We start from the raw sequence: 25,770 nt of genomic DNA on the forward strand, positions 1-25,770 counted from the left end.
GTGCTCCATGGTGCAACCAGAGGTGTAGCTTGAGAGGGTGGGAAAGGGGAAGGTCCTAGAGAAGAATGGGATCCTTCCCATCCTGCTGTGTGCAGGAACTTAGCAGCAAATTACCATTTCCATCAAAAAGATGCAAATATGAAGTGGGAAGCCGTTCCATGCCAGGGTTCTGCCTTGGAGCACGCTGCTCCAGAGACAGCAGCGGATTGAAGTCACTGGTTGTGGCTGTCTTGTTCTTTCTGGAGGCAGTGTTTTGATAAATGTTGATGAGTTTAACTGTAAAACTAAATGACATTTATAGCACGATGTATGCTTTACCCATTGCTTAATTATATCTAATGGTGTTGCGTGTAAAAGGCATTTACCATGCTGCTTTTGTTTAAAACGACAAGCTAAACCTCAAGGCCGGGTGTGTGTGTGCACAAAGAGAGCTGCTTAATTAAGAACTAAATGCAATCTGGTTTTGAAAGGCAACTGCAACTTTGAGAAATGAGTGTGAATGTTCTGGAAGCACTGATGGGAGCAGGGGCACCAAAGGGGGTTTGGGCTGATGACATTTATGAAGCCTGTGTAAGGAGCATCTGCCCTTTCCCTTCTTTTCATGGCTTCGGTTAAAGCAAATCCCACTGATGAAGGGAGGGAAAGAAATACAGAGCTCATGGAGGCTGGGGAGGATGATCACAACCTGCACTGACTGATGAATGCTTCGGGATGTGAGTGCTGGTCTTCTGCTAACAGTTATAAATCTGATGGGTAGCAGATCGAGGGCTGATTCCATGGTTTTTCTTCCTCTTCTGGCAAATAATATATGGTAACCCAGCTCCCAGAACAGCCTTTATCACTGGGAGCAATCAGGACAGTTGGTGTTGCAGGAGACTTCAAACTTACAAATACGTTGCCCTTTAGGCTAGCATTTGTCATTGTGTCTGAGCCAGACCGAGACTAAAGGCTTTTGTTGTAACATACCTTGTTATCCGTTCCGGGAGGGTGAGCTGGGAGGAGCTCTCTTGGATTGGAATGCCACTGCTGAGATGGTTTCCCCCTGCGTTTTTTGGGGAGGGAATGCATAACCCTCATGGTTATGTGATGTATAACCCTCACTGAGAGTGGCTGTTGTGCCGTGGCAGAAGATCTCTCTGATCTCTAAAGATTAAAATGAAAGGGGGGTGGCATCACTTGTGTGGATAGTGTAGCAAGTAAAGTGGTGTCCTTTAAAGCTGTCTCTTAGCCAAGGAACGGGAATTGGCCAGAATACTCCAAGAAATATAGTGTATCCCAATATTATCTATTATCTCTGCAAGAAATGGGTTACAAGAACGGATATCAGACGTATCTGCTTATTAGAGTAAAACAAAACCCATCATCAGCCTTGAAACAGTCTTCCTGGGTCTTGGAGAATCCTGTTATCCTGAGTAACCCCTGTTGGCAGTTTGGGGAGTGTGGGTGTTGTGCCTGGAGCCGGTGCTGAGGTGCTTAAGTATGGAGCATCCCTGTGGCAGAGATGGAAATGTGTGAGGCAGCAAGTGCTGGGAATGTTGTGATAATGTGAATGCGCCCAACGTGCTCATCGTCTGGGAAAGCTATTTCACCCTCTTACCTGCACATCAGGCTCGGGCTCCTGGACCACGTCATGACAGAGAGAGGACATTCCATGTGTGTGTGTGAAGCTCTGGATTAATGAAGGTCTCCCTCCTCAGATCCAGGCCGCGAGTGTCCTTGGCAGCGATGCAGCTGGAAGATAAAATGCAGATCCGGGATTGTGTGTTAGGGCGCTGTTAATAATAAATGAGTGTTGATCCTAGACGGGTGTTATTTAAACACACTGAGCGGAGGCAACAGTCTGCTGGGACCCTCGCGTGTTGGCAGCCTCCTCCCTCGCTGGAGCTGCTTCCGAGCAGTGGAGGGGGGAATGGAGCAGTGGGTTTCAGGGGGTGCCCTTGATGGGTGATGGCTCAGTACTGGGAGGAACAGGAGTGCAGGTCTTGCCTCGTGTTTGTTCTGAGGCTGTGCGCAGCTTTGCCCTTTGCTGGACTTCTGCTTGCTCCTCCTCATGCCCTTCAACCTTTTATTGTGTTGGTGATGGACCTGCGACTTCCACAGTGAAAGCAAGAGATGAGGTGCTGCTATTTCTGGAACGCGCTGCTTCTAGGCAGTTGGTTAAACTGTTTGAGCATCCCTAGATAGATAGATATAAAAAAGTAAAAGGAAAAGCTGCAGTAGCAACATCTTTTATTTAAGAACTGTCCAATGGGTTAAGGAATTAGTTCTAAACCAGGCGTGCAGCTTCCCAATCTATCTATGGCAGCAAAATGTGTGAACTGTGCTTTCAGACAGCAGAAGCTCCATTGTGGTGAGCGTGGCTCATAGGATTCTTCCTTCAAAGAATCCAAACCTATTAACTGTGCAAGAATGATCGTTTTCTGAAAGACTGCATTTTGGTGGTTATGAATTGCTTTCCATCCCAAGATTTGGTTAGAAAAGTGGAACAAAACCCCAGAGTTACAAAGAACAACAGGCTCTATGGCAAAACCCAGTTACTGATGCTGCGAGCTGTGCCAGGTCCTTCCCCCCCCACAGCAGCCTTGTTTGCTCTGTTCCTCCCAGCCAGCGACAGATGAGATGGGTATCGATCCTCAGCATCCCCAGGGGTAACCTTTGAAGGGAGAAGCAGTGTATGGCCGTGGAATTTTATCTATCAATATGTGGGTAATAGAAAGACAAGGCTGACATCTAATCCCAGCACAGGTGGCAGATCATAAATCTGCACTGATGTGGTTCCTGGTAGCAGCAGCAACAGCAGCAGTGTGAGAGGAGCAGCACGATGGGCCTGGCAGGTCAGGAGATGCTCTGGGTTGAGACACCTGTGGCCAGCAATGCTCAGGGCTTCATAGGAAGGGAAAAAGGGGGTTTAATTCTTAGGGTGAAAAGAAATGCTTCCTTTTGCTTGTTCAGGATGTGGGTTATTTCTGCCTCTGTGCTGCTTTGGTTACAATCCAGTGGAAAGAATTCCCCAATGCCACTTCATCATGCAGAAATTCACAAATGTTTAAAGTAAATACAGCCGCTGGTGTCAGCTCCGAGCTGTTGTCATCTTTTATTCTTCCTCTTTAAGCCAGAAAAGCCATAAAGGTGGCTGTAGCGTTCTTTCCTCCAGGAATTGAATAGCTGTGCCCAACTTGCTTGACTTTGCAGTGTATTTGAGTGAAGTGTGTGTGTGTCACAGCGTAAACGTGCTCCCCGCAGTAAGGAATTTTTAGCACGCTCCTGCATGCTGTCTCATGAGAGCCGTGGAGCAGGGAAGTGTGAGCTGTGGCTCGGCGAGGAGCCGGGCGCAGCGCCGCAGAAAGGTGCTGAAAGCATTCACACGCCTGCTAAAATATGGGCTGGGAAAGAGGGAAACGGGTCCCTGTGGTGACAAGGCAGCTTGGTGAGCCCATGACAGCGAGCTGGCGGTGCTTGGCTCCCTGCAGACTGCGCCAGACATCCGCTCGATCCCAGGATTGGTGATCCCAAGTGGTGCACAAGTTCTGCACCCAAGGTTTGGTGGGGAAGCTATGGGGAAACCAACCCGCCTTTAGCCAAGTTGGGTGCAGAAGCATCTCCCACCGACCTCGCTCCTGGGGACCGGTGGCTGGACCAGGGTCAGTCGTGGCTCTGATGTGACCCTTTAATCTGGTGCTGCTGTCACCTCTTCCGTTTCCTCTTAAAAGCAATCAACCTTTGGCCAAGCTCTTCTGTGCTTGGAAAGTAGAAGACATCGTGCGCTGCTGAGGAGCAGTTCCTTCATCGGCAGTGCCCTTCCTTAGCCAGCAGCAGTACCTGCACTTTCACACATCCATGGGACTAATGTTTTGGGGATAGTTTCTGTGAATGCTAATTCCAGCCACACCTCCTTTCTCCCCATCCTAAATAGGAACTGATTCTTTTAGCATCATCAAGTGATACCAGAACTGGTGCCATCAGCAGCATCCTTTCTTAAAGCAGTTCTATCAAACCTAGCTGTAGTGGTGAAGAAAGAATAATACACATTAAATCTGAAGGCAAGGATATTTGTACCAGGTGAGTGTTGCCACATCGATTTGCTGCAGTCTCTGCTTTGAGAGAGAGAAGCAGAGCTGCAAGATCCCTTTCCTTGGTGTCCCTGGAACAAGATCTGCTCCCTGTGTGGCTCCTTGGCCTCATCAGGCTTCCAAGAGGGTTACACATGGGTGTAAGTAGCAGCAGGCTACGTCTGCTGCTCTCCTTCACCCGGAAGTGCTCATAATTAATGCAAGTGGATGGCAACATCCCTGTCTCTGCACATGATGTGGACTGCAGACTGGGTTTCACTGTGTGGTGCTGCTCTCCAGCCCCAATCCATCCCATTGCTGATGTGGGACTAGCTCACTGCAGCAGTGCTTACCCTGCTGCCAGCCATGCCCCTCACTCGCACGTGCATGGTCTGTAGGCAGCCTCATCCGAAACTGTCATTCTTTTGCCCATGAAAAGCTGTCATGAAATTAACTCTGCAGGAAGCAATTGCCTTTTCTCACCAGCACAATTAGCGCGGATTGTCCATTCTTCTCCAAAGTTCAAGTGTGACGACTGCAGCTTTCTGAAAGAGCCTCTGAAGACTTGGAGACCAGGTGCACTGAGCTCCTCTCCTCCCTCCCTGAAGCAAATGTGCAGGGAAGTGAAGCAGTGATTTGATTTCCTCCTCTTTCCTGCTCTGCAAGGCTCCTCTTATCTGATCACGACAAGAAGCCTCTCTGGCTCCTGAAGTCCTCCCAAACAGGCGGTTCCTGACGTTTCCTTTAGAGGGATGCTATCTTCATGATGGATGGAGACAGCGTAGGCACTGCTCGGGGAGAGGAACATCAAGTAGATGAAGCGCCTGCAGTAGGTGGATCACGAGGTGTTTATCAAACCCTCCTCATGTTTGTCGCAACTGGGGCTGGGTATTTAAGCACCACGTTCCTTGTAGGAGCTGGAACTGAGAGATGAGTTGTGGCATTCAAATTACATTAATTCTGTGGACTGGTCGCCAGGTCGCTTGCTGCTGGAGCACACGAACTGTTTGTGCATCCATGTGGGTTGTTTCCCTGACTCCGGTGATGAAGAGGAGTTCTATTTGAGTCTCTGGGCATACATGGCTCCTGTACGGTGAGGATTACTCTTCCTTGGAAGGCCTTTGTGCTACTATCCCATAGGCTGGATCAGCAGCTCGTGTTTCCCTGGAAATGTGGGAATCGTGCTCACGAGCACGTAGTTTTCATCTCTCCCTCTTTCTCCCTGGCGCTCCCCTTGCTCCCGGTGCGCTGCAAGTGGAGAAGGAATTGATTTTAAATGTGACCACTGCATATGAGCCAAGGTCCCTGGGCTGTGTCCAGCTAAGAGGAACTCATTTGAAACACAATTTACTCATCGATGTTTGTCTTTGCAGTCTGAAAAGCGGAGACTGTGGTGGTCTGAGGCAGAAAGAGAAGTGGGGAAATGAATTGCATAGGCTCCAGACACGGCTCTTCCCAGGCTGCTGTACTTGCTCATTAATGCTGCTACAGACATTGCATATGTAGGGCAGTTCACCCTGAACCTGGCTTCTTCTGTGTTCCTTTCTCCCTTCTTCTCCATAGCAATGCCTTACATTGGAGATAAGGATGATCCTGACTCTGGGCCAGGGCCTGGAGTCTGTCTGTTGTGTGCATTGAATGCTGGAGAGGGGATTTGGGCTTAGTTTTGGACTTCCCAGCAGGAGACCACCACCCAGTACAGAGACAGAGCATGGGGGCTGTGACAGTCTGCTCCCATGGAACAGGTAAAAACCTATCCCATGTAATTCTGCTGGGTTTTTCGCATTGGCTCTGCTCGTGGACCCCAGATGCATTGGGAACTGGGAGCTGATTTAAAGTTGGTTTCAGTAGCAGCTTTCCCTTGCTTCTTTCAACTTCTGCCATTCTCTGTTGGGTCCATAAGCTTCGTTTCCCCTCCCCAGTCTTCCCTTTTCTGTCACAACATGTCGTAGTGCTGTGAATGTGTCTAATGCTCCTCAAACACACTGCCAGTAAATATTTACTGAGAAACTCTCTGGAACGTTGACGTGAAGATGGGTCTGGAGCTCTCACTTCATGTTGCCTTTGATTTAATTCAGCGTCTGTACTTGATGCAGGTCACGGCAATGCCCTTCTTGTCTTGGTAAGCGGGAGCAGATCGGAATCCAGATCCCCCAAAGCGTTATCGTGCACGGTCTGGTGCTCTCAGCCACAGAAGCATATTTAGGTCAGCAGAGCAATGGGAGCTTTGCAGCCAAGGGCCAGATTAGACGCCCTTTGGTTCAGAACAAATACGCAAAGTCTGCTGGGCTGGTGATGCTGTTGGCTTTGGACCATGGCTCGGCGTGTCCTTACGTGCACTCGGCCGGCCTGGCGTTGTCCTCAGGGAGATAAATGCCTTCTGGAGAGGGGGATCCTGATGCCAGCCTGGCCAGAGATGCTGGACTTCCAAAGCCATCAGTCAGCAGGCTTAATGTAGCAGCATCCCGGCATGAAAAGCTTCAGTGGCTTGAACTTCAAATAATTTATTTCTAAATTACTTCTACTGTAATTCTTATTAATTCAAATAGGCTTCTAAGCTGATGTAAAATTCAGTAAATGCAAGGAACAGTTTAATGAATTGAAAATAGGATTGAGTCTTTTAAAGTAAATGTAAAAAAATATGCTAGCAATAATTGCTGAGGTGGAAATCGAATCTTAATAGCTTTGTTAATGATTTGTAGTGAATATTGCGTTTATGAGAACATATCAAGCTGATCCTTGTGCAAGAACCTTGTTTTGAATGGCTTTGATAAAATTATTCCCCAGGAGCAGTTAGTACCATTGACTATTTGTGCTAGCACTGCTCCGGAGGCATCCGAGCGCCTGGTGTTGGCTCTCATGGACCGGGGCTGCTTGGGCACAGCCATGGTCCTCCGGTGCCCAGGCAGGATGCGGCTGTGGCCCCTCATGGATCGGTGGCTTTGGGTCTGCGCTGTTGGTACGTGGGTGATGGGTGCAGGATCCCAGGTGCCAAGCACTGTTTTCAGATTCCCATCCTCTGCATCCCTTAACATGGGAAGTGACTTTCTCTGCGTGCATGTGATAGGGTGACCCTGTTCATTAGGAGGAGAGTTTGAGGTGGTCTCCTGTAAATGATTACATGGTTCCCGCTGCATAATTGCATTGAATTCTCTTTTTCTTGCCTCTGGATGTTAATATCGCCTACTGATTACACAGAGTGAGTAAAAACTGGTCCCCCAAAGTCTGTGTGCTCCAGTCAAAGGGTAAAACCTCCTTACAGCAAACTGCTCTTTGAGGTAACATAACAGAATTAATCTGTTGAGAGAGGAAGCAGATTTCTGGTGTTGCTGCACATGTGGAACGTGTGTATTAGAGCATCAGGGGTTGTGTGGTGTCTGGGAGCCCCACTTCGGCTGCTCCGCTGGACATTCAGGCTAGGTCTGGCTTTCCCAGGGTGCTGGGTACACAAACAGGACTTGCAGACATCATTTCTGATGTTGCTGTTTGTTCTGTGCTCTCTCCTGAAGGTGATGGCCAGAATCTGGTTACAGAAGATGTGACGGTGGTGGAGGGGGACGTTGCCACCATCAGCTGCCGCGTCAAGAACAGCGACGACTCGGTGATTCAGCTCCTGAATCCCAACAGGCAAACCATCTATTTCCGAGATTTCAGACGTAAGTCCCATCATTTCTTGTTTGATAACAACTTTTCCTGCGCCTCGCTCGCACTTGGGAGAAAGCGTTTGCCAAGAGCTCGTCCTTTAATGCAATGCTGGATGCTTCGAGTTTAGTCAATTCTTCAGAGGGTAGATGAGACAGGCAATCATAATCTTTCTCCTTAATGGAAACCTTGACGGTCCCCTTTAAAAGTTAGACCGTCTTACTTTGCAATAGGAATTGATTGTAGTAATTCAGGGTGAATTGCAATTGAGTGCCAAATATTTAGCTGACACAAACAAATTGAACAGGGCAACACCGAGACAGCGCAATGTTCTCAGAGGTAATCTGTTGGCTTTGAAGACTGAGGATTTCAAGGCAGTCTGTGCTGCTTTGTAACCAAACCAGCATCTCCCATCAGTGCTGTATCCAGCGGATGAGGCTGGCTTTGTTTCCTGTGATGGTCATGCCCCAGAGCATGGTACCTGCAGTGAAACCCTCTCAGTTACACCAGTAATGGGCAGCTGTTACTGGACAGGAGACTTTAAACCCATATGCTTTAAACCCAATGCTTTTCCCAGGTCTTTTCTCTCTCATACTGCTCCTAGTCCACTGACTGCAAACACTCAGAAATGGGGCCACGTAAAAGTGATTTACTCAACAGACATTATACGTACAGGTCCCTAGGCCATCTGATATGAGCTTATCAGCTGATAAGCACCTCATAAGGTGCTGGGTTTACGTTGAGTCCTTGTAATGATATGGGAACTGAAATATCTTAGGGGACTGGGCTTAAAGGTCAGAGGCAGGATGGAAGCTGCCATTAGGAGCCCAGGGGGTGGGTGTCTCTGCTGGTTTTATGTGAAGACCTTTGCTGGGAGAGGGGATGCTGTGTCTCTTTTGTCACGGTCACTGAGGCTGTGCTTGCTCCACAGCGCTGAAGGACAGCAGGTTCCAGCTGGTGAACTTCTCCAACAGTGAGCTCCGGGTGTCCCTGACAAACGTCTCCATTTCTGATGAGGGAAGGTACTTCTGCCAGCTCTACACTGATCCTCCCCAGGAAATCTACACCACCATCACAGTGCTCGGTAAGGACCAAACAGGTGCTTGTGGTGAGCTTTGGGGTCAGCAGGATGGGGCTGCAGCTCTCCAGTGATACAGCACAGACAGGATTTGAACACCCAGCACTCTCCCACTGGAGACCAGCTCAGCCCTTCAGCAGCTCTAAGCAGCCTAGGACTTGAACCTGCAGGCACAGGGTTTTCAAGGGCAAGTACCAAGCAGGTCATTCGGTGGCATCATCCTCACATAGCCTTCCTGTCCTGCAAGGTGTCCCTGGCTGCACCCAGAGCCTCTCTCTGCAGGTTGCATTGTATTTAGTGTGATTCTCAGGTCTTCCCTTTCTGTTCAGGCAGGTTTTGGCTTCAAAGAGTGAGCCGAGGTCTTGTGCCCTTCCAAGCCTCTCCTTTACTTGGGCAGGTCCCTTGGAAAGCTGTGAGGTTCTGCTGCCATTTGTGGAGTGAGGCTTAATACCAGCCTTGGTTTGCACCCAGCCTGCAGGGATTAGTCATTAGTGCTGCCACTGCTCTGTAAGAGTATCCCAGTGAATCATTTGGTGTTCTGGACCCGCTGGTGTCCTGGCAGGAATGTCCTCCTCTGTCTCGTGGCTGCTGCTGTAGGGCAAGAGAAGGCACACGTCATAGGGAGAGAGGAAGACGGGTTGCAGTGGGTGCATCTCATCTAGCAGAGTGAGAAAGAAGTCAGCCAGAAAGGAAGAGCTGTAGGAAACGTCTTTCAATAATTATCTGATATGCAGAGGGAAAATAAATTGACAGGAATGCCTCGTAGCGTGGTGGAACTGTTCAGTTTATGGATGTTGTGTTTTCAGTAATCAGACTACTCTGATCACACACTGACTCTTCCCTTCCAAAACTGGGGGATTTGAGAGATTACATTTTAATGGCAAATGACAGCATCTTTGCCCATCTGTGATACTCCTTAAGGGCTGATGTTACTAACGGCCTCGCTGGTGAACCTCCAGCATGGTGAAGTTCTCGCATCTCTGTCAGTTGATGTATATAGTCAGAGAAACCTCGAGCTCAGCTAATGGAAAGTGATAGCTTCCTATTAATTTTAGCAAAAATTTGTTTCACGTGTGAAAGAACACGAGGTCCCTCGTTTGACACCATCAGTTTGCTCATTTGCTTTGAAATGGCTGTTTGCAGAGCTGAGGCTGGTGCTGCTGCTCCCCTCCATCCCGTCCCATCCCCGGAATGTGCTCAGGCACGCTGGGCTGAGCTCTCCCCTTTCCTTTGCTCCCCTGCACAGGCAGCTCAGCCTGATGCTGTTACCAGTAATAGCAGCTCATGCCATTAGAGCTGCTTCTGCAGATTAGCAGCAGCTTTTAAGACTCTATTAATAGGAGAACCTGAATCACAGAGGGTGACTTAATGTAAGATCTCACTTGCTGATTAGTTTAAATCTTCCTTCTTCTGTATAATGAGATTTGGTTCTTAGGTTTTTATACGTTGTTTAAATAATGTTTATAAGCAGTTCTACTCATGCCATTACATTTATCAACATCTTCAAAGTTTCAGTGTGCTTTCTGGTGTTTGTAGGCATAGGAAGCTCTCCCCCACCTTTCCTCTCTGAATCACACACGAAAAATAGTTTGTTGGATTTCATTTCACTGCTAACAATGCTAAGAAGGTGTTTGAAATAGGAGTACTTACTGTATTCACCTAGAAGCCAGCACGGTGTGTCCTTCAAATGGGAGACAAAACACAGTTTCATAGAAGCAGAGAATGGTTTGGTTTGAAGGGACCTTTAAAGCTCATACAGTTCTAACCCCCTGCCATGGGCAGGAACACCTTCCACTAGAGCAGGCACAGTAGATGTTCATTGTGGGGAGATGGAGGAGGGTCTGTTTCTCTTGGCTGCAGTTTGTATGGAGAGGTTGGGTACCACCATGCCAAAGGTGATGCCTTTCCTGTGTCGTGTTCTACTGACTCCCTAATGAGGAGAAGAAATGAGCTGGGGCAGAGGAGTGGTTCTCTGTGTCGGTATATGTCTGGTCCTGCTGGGAATGCATCCCCCACCAAAGATCTCATGGCTGTCCCTCCGACTTTGATACAGAGTAAGGTCTATCAAGGAGTAATGTCACTGATCTGCATCTTCCAGTGCCAGTGCTGCATCCTTCTTTGGAGCCAGTGTCGGAGAGAGCTTCAGCAGCGCTTCCCCCTCTCGCCCATGTGCTTTAATGTCTTCTGTGACACAATATGTAGATTTATTCATGCTTAATTGGAACATGTGAAGATCTCAAATGTGTAGCCTGTTCTGCTCTTGTTAGAGAAAAGCCACAAGTGACTAATTAGTCCATTTGATCATCTGGATGGTATTTATACATATTTGTTCTTCATTAGCTCCAAAACGTGTTAGTCACATTTGAACTATGCAGTTGCTTAATCATATTGATCAGAGCAAAGTTGAGTTTCCCTTGGAAATTCCGGGGTTTTTCTGAGCTGCAGCTTTGTGCAATGATCCCTTGATGTTCATTTTCCTTGTACTGGTGCTTTCAGGGGAAAGGAGACTCCTTGTTCCTGCCTGGGAACTTTTAAGCTGGTTGGTCACAGTCTCAGAGACACTGCAGTGGTTGTTATCTCCTGAAGCTATAGCCTGTTTCTCAGTATTACTGGGTGATTTTCACTGTGCATAGTCTCCTAGCGTGGTGTTTGGAAGAGTCTTGATCTATAGGTGCCTGAGGCGAAGGGCAAACTGCCATGCTGAAGGAATGGCCATACAGTGGAGGTACCCATCCCTGGGTGCAGAGCTGGCTCGCTCCCCTCGCTGGGTCGGTGGCTGGTGCATGGTGCTGCAATGGATGGGGATGCAGGGTGTGGTTCATTCCATCCCAGGCTGGGGCTCAGCAGCCCCTCGAGCCTTTTAAATGAGCTTGATGCTTGCTGGCCTAGTTCCACTCCCTGCGGCTGAGGCTTGAAGCTGAACAGCAGGAGAGAAAACTTGCCTCACGAGGTTCGAGGCACGGTAAGCAATGCACTCCCAAACGTCAGCTCTTGTGTTCCGTCTCCTTGTCAGAAGAAGTCAAGAAGTGTGTGCAGAGTCAAGCTGTACCTTCAAATAGCAGCACGGAGTAGCTCAGAAGCTACAGCTCTTCCCTGGAATGGTGCCCGCCTGGGATTGGGAACAGAAAGTTACAGACTTGATAAGTAATAATTTGCTCCACCACGATGGTTGTTAGGTGAAGAGTGGAAGCACTTACTCTGGTTACTGAGAAACCACCTATGAAGGGTTTGATTGATTGAAAGATGAAGTAAATCCCGATTGCTGCTTTCCTTTAGTCGGTTTTATGGGTTTTCCTGGAGGTTTTGTCTTGTGTTAGTGATCCCAAAATGGTTTCTCATCAAGCACATGCTCTGTTGTCTCTCTCATTGCAGTCCCACCACGCAATCTGGTAATCGATATCCAGAAAGAAATCGCTGTCGAGGGAGAAGAGATCGAGGTGAACTGCACTGCCATGGCCAGCAGACCAGCCACCACCATCAGATGGTTCAAAGGAAACAAGGAGCTCACCGGTAGGTGCATCCTCTCAGCCACTTGCTTTTTCCAGAGGTGACATCTCAGGCAGCTGAGATGATTTATGTAATGCCAGGGATTTGTTCTCTGTTGCCAGTTTAAGGGGAGAAAATAAAAGGAGAAAGAGTGGAGTGAGCTACTTTGAATGCCAGCTCAGGAACAAAGGAGCGTGTGGGCAGACAGCTTGTTCTCTAATGCAGAAGGGTGGACTGCGTTTGGGGCTCTGCCTGCCTGCCAGGCACCAGTACAGGGCTCTGGAGCCTTTCTATAACTGGAGGTGACCTTGAGCAGCCGCAAAGCTGGGTTTTCTTCCGCAGTGGTTTCTGCAGCTTTCCGCCCAGTTTAAGGTGCAGGCAGGATCATCCGTGCTTTGGGCTGTGAGGATTTTGAGCTCACCTTTGCTTTCAGCTCTGTTGTTTATAGGGTGTTTTCTCTGTGTTTGGTTGAATATTCATGTGAGATGGGTTTCTCCGACTCCCTGAAGTCTGCCTGCTCCTGGTATTTGCACTTTCAAGTCACTGACTCGGATTGCATGTGACATGCTGTTAGTTTAAGCTTGCATGTAGATGTGAGCTTGGTTGACAGCACCTTTGTGCTTTACCCAGCCTGAGACACTGAAGGGCTCTCTATACAGGTCCGGACTTACTACTTCAAATCCTCCCCCTCCAAGGGCAGGATGAAATCCTCTCTTTAAGTCAAACACCTGCGAGCATCCGAGCAGGACACATCTGAGAGCGTGCTGAGAAAGGTGGAATGCAAACCTGTTGCCACTTGAAGGGCTGTTCCACTGATTCCCAGCACCAGTTGTCGCCAGTGCAGATCTTCCCATTCTGGGGCCCCTTTCTGGCTTCCTTCCCCGTTCTGGTGGGCAGCAGTGCAGCAGTAATGACCCTTTGTGCTTGTCCTGCCCGGCTTCTTGATTGAGTTTTCTTGTGCTGGCAAATGAATCCCAGTTTCCCTTTCCCTTTGAAGACTGCTGAGCTGGGTGGTAGCTCCCTGCTCACCCTGCTGATTTGTTCCAGTTTTGGTGTTTTACACAGAAGTAGGGAATCTGCAATACCTGCCCGTGGGTTGTGAAGAGCAGGACAGCGCGGCTTTGTGGATCAGAAAGCCTTTCTTTAAACATCATGGGGTGTTGCTTTCTGCATCTGGCCTCTCTTTCACTTCAATAGATTACACAGAGTATTTTGTGTTTGAAAGACCTCTGCTACAGGAGTTGCCCTTAACGTTTACACTGAGAATTCTTAAACACAAAGCCACAGATGAGAGTATCTGAAGACAAAGCGGAGGTGCATTGTCAGCAGGTGCCTGCTGTGTTCCTTTTCCTCCTGCCTTGTCTGCTGCTTCTCCGTGTCTCCATGCTGTGCCTTACTGCATCCTTCCAGCAGCCAGCCTGGAATAGTGCTTTGCTCTGACCAGCACCTCTGAAACACTTCCGCCCATCAATACCGCTTTTAATGGAGTTAATCTGGTTAATCACTTCTGTAGCTAATTGTGGATTCAGGAGTGGGAGGGATTTGCAGCTCATTGATTTAAGAGTTTGGGGATTTGGGGATGGTGTGAGAGGATCGTTAATCATTGCGGTAACACAGCATTGACTTCAACTGGCAACAGCCCCAATAGCTAACCCTGGGAGACTGACGAGCAGGGATGGATGGCACCCAAAGGGGATGTGCTCCCTCCACCATCACCCACCCTCTGCTCTCTCCCCCAGGCAAGTCAGAGGTGGAGCAGTGGTCCGACATGTACACAGTGACCAGCCAGCTGCTGCTGAAGGTGGGACGGGAGGATGATGGGGTCCCTGTCATCTGCCTGGTGGACCACCCCGCTGTCAAGGACCTGCAGACGCAGCGCTACCTGGAAGTTATGTGTGAGTAGCAACACTTTTCATTCTCCTAACATATCAAATCCCTCACTTCAGAGTTCAGGAACTACTCTGAAGGTAAAATGACAGCATTGATTGCACTTCTATATTGTTGCTCAAAATGGTGGGTACCACTTCAGGGGCTAAGCCACGACTTCTCCTGGCCCTTCTGCAGTACAATAGATACATACCTTTATACTCTGAAGAAATAACTTTCTGTACATAGAATCTGCACTGTCAAAGGTTCCTGGCTGGGCTTTATACTTGTCAGAACAGATTAAACCTGAGTATTTTTCTCTTAGCAACCTACCTATCTCTTTGAAAAATGCTTCTCTACTGCCACATCAAAGTGACTGGTCACCACTGGGAGTTCACTGACAAAAACTCGGCTCTGTGCAAAAGCAACCCAGTGTTGTGCACTGCAAACACACAGGACCAGGTGCTTTTTTAAGTCAGAGGAACATGATGGATGTGGAATCTTCAGTAATGCTGCTGATGAAGGCCAGCCTGTTTTCTGTAACACTTCTAACATGTCTGCTGTTAATAACATCTCACTTTGTTCAGGAACTGGGCTGCTGTATATGACAATAACAAGGTTTAGGAGCAGGTGCCTGGGAGTGCTGCTGGTCCCAAGTGCAGCTGCTAGGGATGAAGGTGGGAGCTGCTGCACCATCTGAGCAGCAAGCAGCTCCCAGAGCATCATCACAGAGTCCTCACAAAGCCGGGGTGCTGGGGCCTGCAGGGGGCTTGTTTATGGAGGCTCACTTCAACTGGAACATCACTTCAGAAGGAGAAGAGGATGTTTCGTATTAATTTATTTCATCTGCTTCATTATGTAGTTTCATTATGAACATCTTGGTTACAATTGTCATATCTCTGAAACTAGCGGGAAGTAATGTTCCTGTAATGAGGAAAACAGAAATGATCAGATACCACCTAAATTGGCAGATACGAGATTTCATGCGACCGAGCTAATGTGTAATTCATTTATGCAAACTTAATGTCCATTAACATTTCTTGTAGAGCTCCATTAGCTTTAATAATACATTAGCACCTTTGTGAGGCTTGATCAAATACTTAACGGGGGGAAAAAAATCCCATCTCCCCTGTTTATGCAGAGGTATTGAAACCTTGCTGGGTTCTTCCCCTTGTTCGCAAGGACATCAGCTCACCTTTAGGCTTCCTTTCAGCAATCCTTCTGGAATCCCAATTGTCTGATGGGACAGGAGGTGGCCGCTGTCCTTTTTCTGCAAAAACATTAACATCTTTTCCACTCTTCCTCAGATAAACCCATTCTGACCTCTTTTGTTTGCAGCCTTTGCAGGTTTCTCCATGCTGTGAAGGCAGAGCACACACAAACTGCAGTTACTTGGATGTCCTACAGGACACATGCCTACTCCAGTGAACACGTTGGAGGCTGCACTCGCTGCCCATGTTTCTGCCCTTAGCACTGATGGTAGCATCCTTGTATGTCATTCCAGAGCCGTCTGTTGGACTGGAACTAGCGCAGAGCCTCCTTGGAGGGGAGCAGGGATGAGCAGGAGAAGGGCTTTCAGGCTGCTTTGTGTTTATGGTCTGGTCTGCACTGAACTCTGAGCTTCTTAAAAGTGATTATGGGGATATACTGGGGACCTGACCCATGCTGGTCTGGTCAGGTCCTGCAGTGGGCAGCAGCAGATGGCTTGAGAAGAGAGCACAGGCAGAAGAGCATGTCATGCATCATAACCTGGCGGCTCCCAGCAGGTAGCAGCTTTGGGACTCCATGTGCTGGATGGCATCCAGACAATTGCATTTAATACTTGCTGCTGAGCCTGAGCTCCGAGTGGGAGAGGCTGTTGCAGAGCAAACTTTACCCTTCACACTGATGGTGTGTTGGGCAGGAGGAAGACCCTGTGGTCTTCACAGAGAGGCATCTCCATCAGTGCTGCTGTGGACACGTGCTTGCCCTCCTGGGGAGCTGAGGTGCCTACAATGAGGCCTAATTGATATGTGCTTGATGGCTTTTTAGGGATGGGCTTTTGCAGTTGGAGCATAGGACTCCTGCAGCTGCTGGTGGTGCAGTTCCCCTGGCCATGGTGTATTTCCTGCTCCAGACCCATTAGCTGTGCTGCTCGTTCATTCCCTGCTCTTCCATCCTCTCCCCATGAGTCCTGCCCATTCCCTCCAAGGTCACAGCAGATCCGCTTCGTTGGGACATCAGCAGGGAACAGGAAAATGTTTTTCTCAGCTGATGTTGTATTTCTCTGCATTTAATGTATCCAAGTGGAGCATGACATGTTTTGGGGAAGGACAGGAGGATGATGGATGGAGCCTTCCTAATGAGGTGGGTTTTGTCTGACTAAATTTCGGAGCTCAAGGAGGTTTTTTCCAAGATGCAGCTCCAAAGTTGTGTGTTGGTTGTGTTGTTTTCCAAGGAGCTCCAGGCAGGAGCCTGCACAGCAGCATGTGCTGAGAGGAAGGGCTGTTCTGCTGCGCTCAGCAAAAGTGGCCCATGATCACTATTAGCTTGTCCTGCTCCTGGAGTAAGCTATTTGTTACATATGTAATGCGGCACAGCCTGGCCCTTTGTGAAGTTGGGAGATAAATGCTTCTGTGTGCATGGAAGGGATGCTGTTGAAAAGAAATCTGTGCAAACAGACACTGAGGAATACGTCTGAGAGGCTCCTGTGATGCCTCCCAAAGCAAACAGAGTTTGAGCAGTGGTGAGAACATCCAGAACATTAACAGTACACAGGGAACCGGGGGCAGCGGCAGCCGCAGTGTGCTGCCCAGTCCAGGTTTGGGAGAGATTCCAGCTGGAGCTGCTTTCCCTGTGGGATTGTGGTCCACCGGTGAGGGATGGAAGAGCAGCGCGTTGAGTGTAATTTTAGAAAGGAAATGAAGCAACAAAACGCATTAAAATATCATTAAGGAATGGAATGGAACCAGATATTCTCGGGGACATTTAAGTTCAGCCTTTGTGGAGCTTATCTCATTTCGTGAGGCTGGAAGCAGAAGTGTCGGGGTCTTGATGTGGCGTTTTCTATGCATTGCTCCATTTTTTGCCTTTCTGAAGTTCTAATTAATTGCTTATTCATTCTTCATAACATCTGCACATGTCCTGTTAAAATACGCACCGATGGAATCTGTTACAGCCTCTGCTGTTAGGAAGGGAGGATTTTTTGTGCCAAATGATGTTCAGAATGGGCCATATAGATGTATGTGTGCTGCTGCATCTCCAGCAAACCTTACATCGGTTGCGTACAAGTATTAATTGCATAGTATGCAGCGAAGTGATTAACATCAGTGTAATTTATCATCTGGAGATTTGTGAAAAGGACTAAATGAGTTGTTTTGTTCAGTGAGGTGTTGACCCCTTCAGAAACTTTGATTTAAGGCTTTTTTCTCTCTCCCTTCCAGAGCATATGAAAAGCGCCAGGATCAGCCAAGTGTTGAGTTATTTGATTTTCTGGGGCGTTAGCCACTCTTGTTTGTGACATTTCCCAGTTGGGTGCTCATTTGCAAGCTCATTAAGAAGGTTTTCTCCGAGGGGTGTTGTTGGGGGTGAGGAGCTCCCACGTTGGGCTGGACGCAGGCATTAGGCAGCAGAACTCACTTAAATACTGATGTGTTTGTAGCCTGCCTGGCCTTGGCTTCCCTTTTCCTGCTGCAGGCTTTCAGTCCCTTCTGCCCAGGGTGAATTATGCAGAGTGGCCTTTGCAAGGCTCTTCCAGACGAGTTGGGAGCTGCTGGTCCCACACTTATTATTGCAAGCATGGGAGCTATTTACTTACAAGGTTTGTGCCTTTTGGCTGAAAACAGCCACGCAGAGTCCTGCCCTTGTGAGAGGTGAGGGGAAGATTCAGGCTCGCCAGGTCTGGGCTGTCTTTGACGCAGGCTTCATTTCCTGATAAGCAGTCCTGTGTGGTTTCAGAACAGAGGGGACAGTTGTGTTCAACCCGTGTATAAACGCTTGCTTGGCTGCTGCCTTCTAATAGTGAGGGATGCGCTCCTCCTGCCCTTCTCCATGTAGTCAGCATGGAAGCTGCCAGTAGTCAGGGTCTGGATTGTTGCTTTGGGGCGCAGATGAAAGCAGAGGTGAGGAGCTGGGTAAAATAGTGCCCATTGGCAGGTGAAGTATTTTCTGGGTGGCTCTGAAGCCACGAGTGCTACCCAGAATGTTTTCACTGTGTTATTCCGACTGTTTCAGTGTGGGTTTGAGTTCAGGGTGGACAGATTGCTGCATTGTAGGAGCTGTATCACTCGCATGGAGATTGCTGGAGGACTGGGAGCTGCTGCAGTGCAATGATTGAATGCTGGCAGCATTGGCACAGCCCCAAGGAACATGTACGTGGAGTGCAATGCAGGTTGTCTGTGGCAGCTTTTGGTAGCTCTTGTGCACAGTGAAATTAGCAGGTACAGCTACAGAGTTGAAATCACTGCACGTAGCTTCCTCATGATGCACTTTGTGATTGTATTCCGTGGGAGAGGCGCAAGGATGAGGATGTAACCACCTTTCACATGCTGCCTTGCCTTTCCCAAGGAAACCAAACATCTGTTTAAGTCCATGGTTGTACTCACAGATAGAGTCATGCATCCTGGCTCTTCCCCCTTGGGAAGAGGCGCTTAAGGGGCAGCAGGAAGCTTGCCCACAGCTTGATGGACCTGTCTGGAGCATCGTGGTACCCTGGGCACAGGAGGAGGTCAGGCTGGTGCTGGGCTTTGAGATGGTAAGCGTGCCTGCTTTGGAGATCGTAGGCTGGCCTGATGAAAGGGCACGGGTAGGAATAATAGGCTTAGGCCTTTGTAAGGCACTGAGCTCGATGTAGGGTTTTATCTTGACTGATTAATGACATGTAAGCATTATCGATGGAGCACACATTTAAATGGATTATGGAATTGCTAACCGGCAGATCTCAAAGGAAAGTCCTTAGGGAGTAATCAGCAAACGATGGTATTTTTAGAGTGAATGCACCAGCCCAAGTGCTCGGCCTGATGCTGTTCAGTGCTCTCAAGAAGTCACCATTAATAATCTCTGCTGATGGCACAAAAGCTGGGCAGGAGGCTGATAAAAGGAAGGATGGGGACAAATGCAGAACTGGGGAGTTCTGGTAACTTCCACAACACGGAGCTTTAAAGCTGGGAAACATCAGCATGGAGAGCCCAGGATGGCCAGTGGAATTGGAGGGGAGGTGTGGTCTCCTGCCTTGGCCTCCCTCTGTCTGAGCTATCAGCATGACCTGTCAGTTGGAGGAGTCTTCAGCATCTGGAGGAATGAAAGCAGAGGTGGTGGGACAAGGAGCAGGGCAAGGAATGGGGTGCATGGTCCCGTTGGGATGGCCGCAGCTCCCACACCGGCAGGCACACGGGTGCCTGCTGGAAAAGAAATCTCATCAGACACAGAATGGGTTTGTAATAAGTTTTTCAAATTGGTTGCTGCTACAGTGTAACCTTTAGACTACTGGTATTTAACCTTGTATATCACTCTTAGCTTTTGAATGAATTGAGCTTAATAAAGGTGCCTTATTAAATTACCAGGCTGGTTTTTTAAGCCGCTGGAAATAGGAGCACGAGGAAATAGCTTTGGGTTGTTAGATCTAATTGCCTGCCAGTGGTGTACGTAGTGGCCTGGATGCATAGATGCGAGTGCTTGTTTTTATGGAGTATTCAGTGGTATGACAACATTGAAGCTCCAAGTCGAGTATCTCAGGCTGCTGAAATGAACTCGGGGGGGGTGAATTTCTTGCTTTGAGTTCTGGGTCACCATCCTGGATTGTCCTTGCTCAGCTCATGCAGCTGCAGAGGCCACCACTCGAACACGGTCTTACAGTGGTTAACGGGCAGCAAACTGCGTCCAGGCTTTGAAACCATCGCAGCTTTACTGGCAGGGGCTCCTAAATGTCACAGTCTCATGCAGGAGCTGAGCTGGGGATCCCACGGTGCTTGGCATTTCACAGAGCTTCACTAGCAGAGTCCATCATCTGAGGGAAATAGACTGGCTTTGTCCAAGACGGGATGCTTTGCCTTAGCAGTAGAAAGGCATGTCCTTAAAGGAGAAAATGATGCCACTGCCACTCCAGTTCTTGGTGGGAGCAAGTGGAGTTCTTTCATAATTGAAAGGTCGGCTTTCCTGAGTGCCTTCTGAACCCTTCAGACTTGGCAAGTGTGTTCATGGTGCCCGCTGTCATCACTGGTGTGCTGGTGAGTACTGTGCAGGAGTGATGCTCGCTGTGAATAGCTCCATGGGAATGCTCTTGTTGCCCTGAGTGCATGCATGGGTGCTGATAAAGCCCCAGGTTCCGTTGCAGGTGTCACTTCTGTGGTGTCCAGACCAACACAGTGGGGTAGCTGTGCTGCTCTCATTTGCTCAATGAAGGCTGTGGGGCCAGAGAGTTGACACGGCAAGGCTCACCTATCCCCTGCACTCAGGAGAGCTCATTCCAAGGCAATGTGCAGCACATTCCCAGTGCAGCAAACCTTCAGCGTATCCCTCTTGGTTTCCATCAGGAATTGTCAGCTGGGGAGCAGCTCATTAGGAATAGTGGAGTCTATGGAAAGCAGGCAGGCTGGGAGCAGCAGGGGAGGCAAGCTTCCTCGGCGCAGGGTGCCGTCGTCTTTGTGTGCCCATGGAAATCAGGCAGGGAAGGTTTTCTGTTCTCTCTACAGCACTGAGCACAATAGCATCGTGTTGCTGGCATGGGCTCACAGGTACTGCTGCAAAGCAAATCATAAATAGGGAGCAGATGGCTGGGGGGTGGGAATTGTGAGCTGGAGTGGTGAGCCTGAGCACGGCGTCTAAGATGCTGCCTGTGCTTCACTTGCTGCCTAATCCTTGGTTTACGTTGCCTTCCCGGGTCTGTGGTTGTGTGGGCACTTGTGGCTCAGACCCACTTCCACCTCTATATTTGGCACATGCAGAGCATGGTTTGGGGCAGGGTTGCAGTGGCACAGGCACTCTGCACCCCAGATGTGTGACACCCCGGCACAGCAGGATCCCACTTCCAGCCTGCAGAGACACCGTATTCCATAGCATCTGCAGCGGGATTAGTTCATGAAGTGTTTGTGGTGTAGTCATCTCAGTAGGGGATTTACTTGCGTTGCTTATTCCATTACTGGAAATTATGAGAGTTTAAATTGGTTAAATCCTGACACAGGTTTTTTTTCTAATCTCTATTATTCCATAGGAAGCATGTTAATGAGTTAAACACAGTTAATAAAATGCAGCAAGCCAGTGGTTTTGGTAGCAGTTACTCTCAAAGGAAATAGAAACATTTAAATGGCTTCAACCTCTATGCATACTGATTTCTTGCCTCCCTTTGTTCCTTACAGTTGAGTAAATTCCTGAAAAATGTGTATGGCTCAATGGCAGTTGTAGCACTGAATTGATTTCTCGCGCTGATAACGTTTTAGCTACAGCTTAGATTGAGTTTTTAATCTGTGTTTCAGTTGTAGGAGGTAATGAATGTTTTAATTGTGGACTCCAGCTCTGTGGTATGGCTGTGGTTTCTCCTCCTGCAGGGTCTTACTGAGGAGTTTTTGAGTTGGCTCCATAACTATCAATGCCTTAATGCTCTCTGTTTGTTTTAGGATTTAGAAGAGCTTCGCTTGGACCAAATAAACCCTTCTGTTGCTGAAACAGCAGCAGCGGCTCTGACTTCTTTTTGTGCTTCTAACAAGCATCTCCCATAAGGCCCAGCATATTAATGTGTGCGGATGCCAAGTGTTGTACAGTAATACTGGATGCACAGTACAACCTGTCAGTTCCAAGCACCATGGATACCTCTGGTTCACCTTAGCGGGAAGGCAAATGAGTTCCTTTTAGCTTGGGCTTGTTCACAGGTGGACTATGGCACAGCAAGCTGCATTTCCCAGGAAGCCTGGTGCTCTGGTCGGTGCAGGAAGCGCTGCCAGGTCCCCCTCTTTCCTGCTGCCAGCCGAGAGGAGAGCGGCTCCGGTTGGCATGGATGTGACCCAGCTTGGTGCTTGGTGATGTCTTACAGAGGCTGTTTTCTGTCCTGCAGATAAGCCTCAAGTGCGGGTCTCACAGAACTACCCGGTGCAAGGCCTTACGAGAGAGGGGGAGCCGCTGGAACTGTCGTGCGCAGCCTTTGGAAAACCACAGTAAGTTGGGCATTCCCTAGGATGGGCAGGTCGTGGTGGGGCCGTGCCGTGCTGCAGGACCTCTGCTGCTGTTGCAGGCACCCAATGTGCCACTCTCTGCTGCAAAGATAATGTCACAGTGCAAAAGAGAGAGATGCTTTCTGCACCTGAGCATCTGCTGCTCCATTTGGTTTTACTTTATTGCTATGTAACCAGTGGCCGAAGGATTCCCATTGGAAGAGCTCCCAGGAGAGCCCTTCGTGGTCACTGCGCAGTGAGCCCTTGGGTGCAGAATGAAGTGCCCTGCAGCCATGTGCCTCTTCCCCAGGGAATGTCTTGGGTTGCAATGGCACTTGACCTGCAAGAGCTGGGCCAGGGGCCTGTGTATCGCATCCCAGTGAGGTGCTGGTACGCAGGAGTCAGGCTGGCCCCAAAGCACTGAGCACTGGTGAAAGTGGAATGGATCCCAAGGTAAGGCAGTCTGTCTTTTTGCTGCTATTGACTGTGGGATGATCTTGCTGCCTTTTGGTGCCCTGCATGATTTTTAGGACATGCAGGTTTTATTCTTTCTCCTCCTCTTGCCATGCGCTTGAGGCTTTCTGACATAGTTGAAGGAGTTCCTGCATCAGGAAACCCCTGGCAAGGCAGGGTAGATTTTCTTGCACACTTCCATTTGCTGTTGTAATTTAAGTTTTGTTGACTTCATTTTTTTAAGAACACTTTCTCTTCCACTTGGATTTGTGGCTGTCAAGTATTGACTATCCTGTTTTATTTCCATCATGTCCATGAGATTCCTGCCAACATCCCTGAAGTCTGTCAGCGTCTCCTTGGTAGCATGCCCAGGGTGGGAGTCCTGGCAGGGGTAGGGGCACAGGAGCCATGGGGAGTGATGGTGCTGCTGGGGGCAGGGGCAGGCAGGGTGCAGTGAGGAGCTGCCTCCCCTCATTCCGTGCATTCCTGCTTCCCAGTGCCTTCTGTTCAGCACAAGGCTGGTTCCTGCCCCATACATTAGAGACTGGCACATCCCCTGCTGAATTCCACTGTAATACCTGGCCCCTGCTCAGAGCCTGTCAGTGCCCCTTTGCACACCTCCTCCCTGGGCAGCTGCAGTTCCTCCCATTTGCTATCACCTGGGAATTTAATGGATAGGCTGCTTTTTTTCCTGCAGGCTATGAGTAAGACACACACACATTCAGACAGACACATCTCCCCCGCAGCACACTTCTTAATGTTACATTGGTGCCAGTAATGTGCTGTAGGTCGCTTCACCTGGGTCTCTCCAAGCATAAGAAGATGCACACTCAGCTAATGGCAGTGTTTGGTTCTGGGGTTTTGAGACAGAGATTTCATAAACTCCTTTGCAGTGGTTTAAGGTGAAGAGGGATGTTTCTCCACTTAAAGTCATTTCTCTGCAAGACTGAGCAACAGAAACATTGGAGAGAAACTCAGGAGAAGAAAGGCCAGAGAGTAGGAATTTCTATATTGGCATTTAACAGAGGTTTCTTGTGAGGTTTGACACAACTCCCCCTGCCCCAAGACTATGACAACAGTGGGAGGACAGTAAAACAGCTGCTGTTAGGAGACCCGGGGTGAGGGACATCCCTCTGTGTCATGCACGCAGCATGGGAAACCTGGGGACTCTGAAATCACAAATGGCCTTTTGAAGCCCATAGCCAGGAGCACCAAAACCCTTTCCACCATGTGGAAGTTAAGCCATGTTTCCAGAGCTGCTGCTGCCCATGTGGCAGTGCTGAGGGGAGCACCCAGCCCCTGTGCAGAAGCAGACCTCAGCCGGTACCCAGCTGGCGTTGCTCAGTGCTGTGTCCATGCCAGAGCATCCTGGTTTTGCCACGTGCTGGCCGGATGGGCGCTCAGGGGTGCACAGGTCATCCGTGGCCTCACAGGTTTAATGAACAAGTGAATGATTAACCACTAATGAACTTTCTTCCTGCTTGCATTAGTGTTTTCAGAAAATTTAAGGTCTGGATACAGTTTCCTGTTGGGTTAAAGTAAATTTAAATTGAGGAAGCCCGAGAGCATCGGGGCTTGAGTAGTGCAAAAAAGTGTGTGTTATTTCTTTACAGTTTTTCTTGGTTTGGGCTTTCTGTCTGTGGATGAACTATTGAAGATGCCATCTTTACCATAGGAAAATAGTAATGTGCTTGTTTCTTTCTCTCCCTCCTCTGTAGGCCTACGGACATGAGGTGGTTAAGAGTAGATGATGAGATGCCTCAACACGTTGTAGTGTCTGGTTCAAACCTTCTCATTAGTAACCTAAACAAAACAGATAATGGTACATACCGCTGTGAGGCTTCCAACGCGGTGGGGAAATCACATGCGGATTACATGCTGTTTGTATACGGTACGTGAGAAAACCACCGTTCTTCTAGACTCATTTCCACATAATTGCAACATTCCTGCTCTGAAAGCTTTGACAAAGTTAACTTTTGGCTTAATGCAAGATTTACAGCCGGCTCCTGACACCTGCATTGTCCCGGGCTGGGGCCGGGCCTGCCAAACCCTTCCTTTGCTCCTGGAACTCTCGGGTCGGGAGCAGAGCCTATTCCAGTGTCCGGTGCGCTCCTTCCTCCGGAGCCGGGCTCTCCATGGCACTTGGTGCTTCCCCGAAGCTGAAGGAAAAGCCAGAGCAGGGCCATGGGGAGAACTGGGAAGTTCTCTGGCCTGACAGTTCCCCTAGGGCTTCTCTGATAACTCCTTTTCCTTCTCGTAATGTCAGTGTCTGCAGCAGTGGTCCGGGAGGGGAGGGTATGTCCAGGCTCTTTGTTAGGGAGTTCAATTGCCGAAGGCTCAGCCAGCATCCCAGGCAATTACAATGCAGTAAATAAACTGGAGGAATGAGATGCCTTAAGCCTGTCTGGCGGCTGAGCAGGCACTAAACCATGCCTCAGCATCTTTCCTAAGTGCTGTTAAGTACCTACCTCAATTCTTCAGTCCCTCTGCATTATTTTGCCGTTGCTTTAGACCTTGTGCTCCTGTCACCAGGCATTGCATATAATGAAGATTCAGTAGGCACTTGGGAGAGTGACCCCCCTGTTTAATTATGAGCAATTCCCTTGGGCTGCGTATTTAAACTTTATGGGTTCAGAGTGGTTGTTGTGTGCCTGGGCTAAGCTTGCGGTGGGTGCTGCACTTGAGGATCTTAAAGGTCTTTTCCAACCTGAACGATTGTATGGTTCTACTGAGATGGGACAGGAGCTTGTTTTGCTTTGAAGTTCAGGCTATGTAACAGCAGCTTGAAGCTCTGCAGTCCACCTTCTCTTGTTCTTGCTCCAATCCACATTAATAGTCAAGGACCTCGTTGCCTGTCTAAATGCCACTTGCATGTGAGTGAGTTTAAGCCCAGTCCTAGAAACTCGCCCAAAGGCTGAAGGTAACAACAATGCTACAGCTTTTGGGCTGAAACTGAGCTCATCTGCCACCTCACACGGGTAGTGCCTGTAGGGCCAGGAGACTCTAGTTTGCAAAATGAAGTCAGATATGCATTTATGATGGAATACTTTGTGTGCTCATGGTGTTAAAAAATACC

The 25,770-nt window shown here is 48.8% G+C and overlaps 1 protein-coding gene across 3 annotated transcripts in view; it reads left to right on the forward strand.

The window, feature by feature from the left end:
• The window catches only part of CADM1 (cell adhesion molecule 1), a 121,910-nt gene that overhangs the window by 70,754 nt on the left and 25,386 nt on the right, over positions 1 to 25,770 (forward strand). For all 3 annotated transcript variants that reach the window (XM_034069516.1, XM_034069517.1, XM_034069518.1), the window contains exons 2-7: positions 7,559 to 7,705; positions 8,623 to 8,775; positions 12,142 to 12,279; positions 13,995 to 14,150; positions 22,145 to 22,244; positions 24,413 to 24,585. In XM_034069516.1, the coding sequence (XP_033925407.1) occupies positions 7,559 to 7,705; positions 8,623 to 8,775; positions 12,142 to 12,279; positions 13,995 to 14,150; positions 22,145 to 22,244; positions 24,413 to 24,585 (867 nt within the window). The remainder of the gene's footprint in view (positions 1 to 7,558; positions 7,706 to 8,622; positions 8,776 to 12,141; positions 12,280 to 13,994; positions 14,151 to 22,144; positions 22,245 to 24,412; positions 24,586 to 25,770) is intronic.

This window comes from Melopsittacus undulatus, chromosome 15 (genome assembly GCF_012275295.1).
Source record: "Melopsittacus undulatus isolate bMelUnd1 chromosome 15, bMelUnd1.mat.Z, whole genome shotgun sequence".
Lineage (NCBI taxonomy): Eukaryota > Metazoa > Chordata > Aves > Psittaciformes > Psittaculidae > Melopsittacus > Melopsittacus undulatus.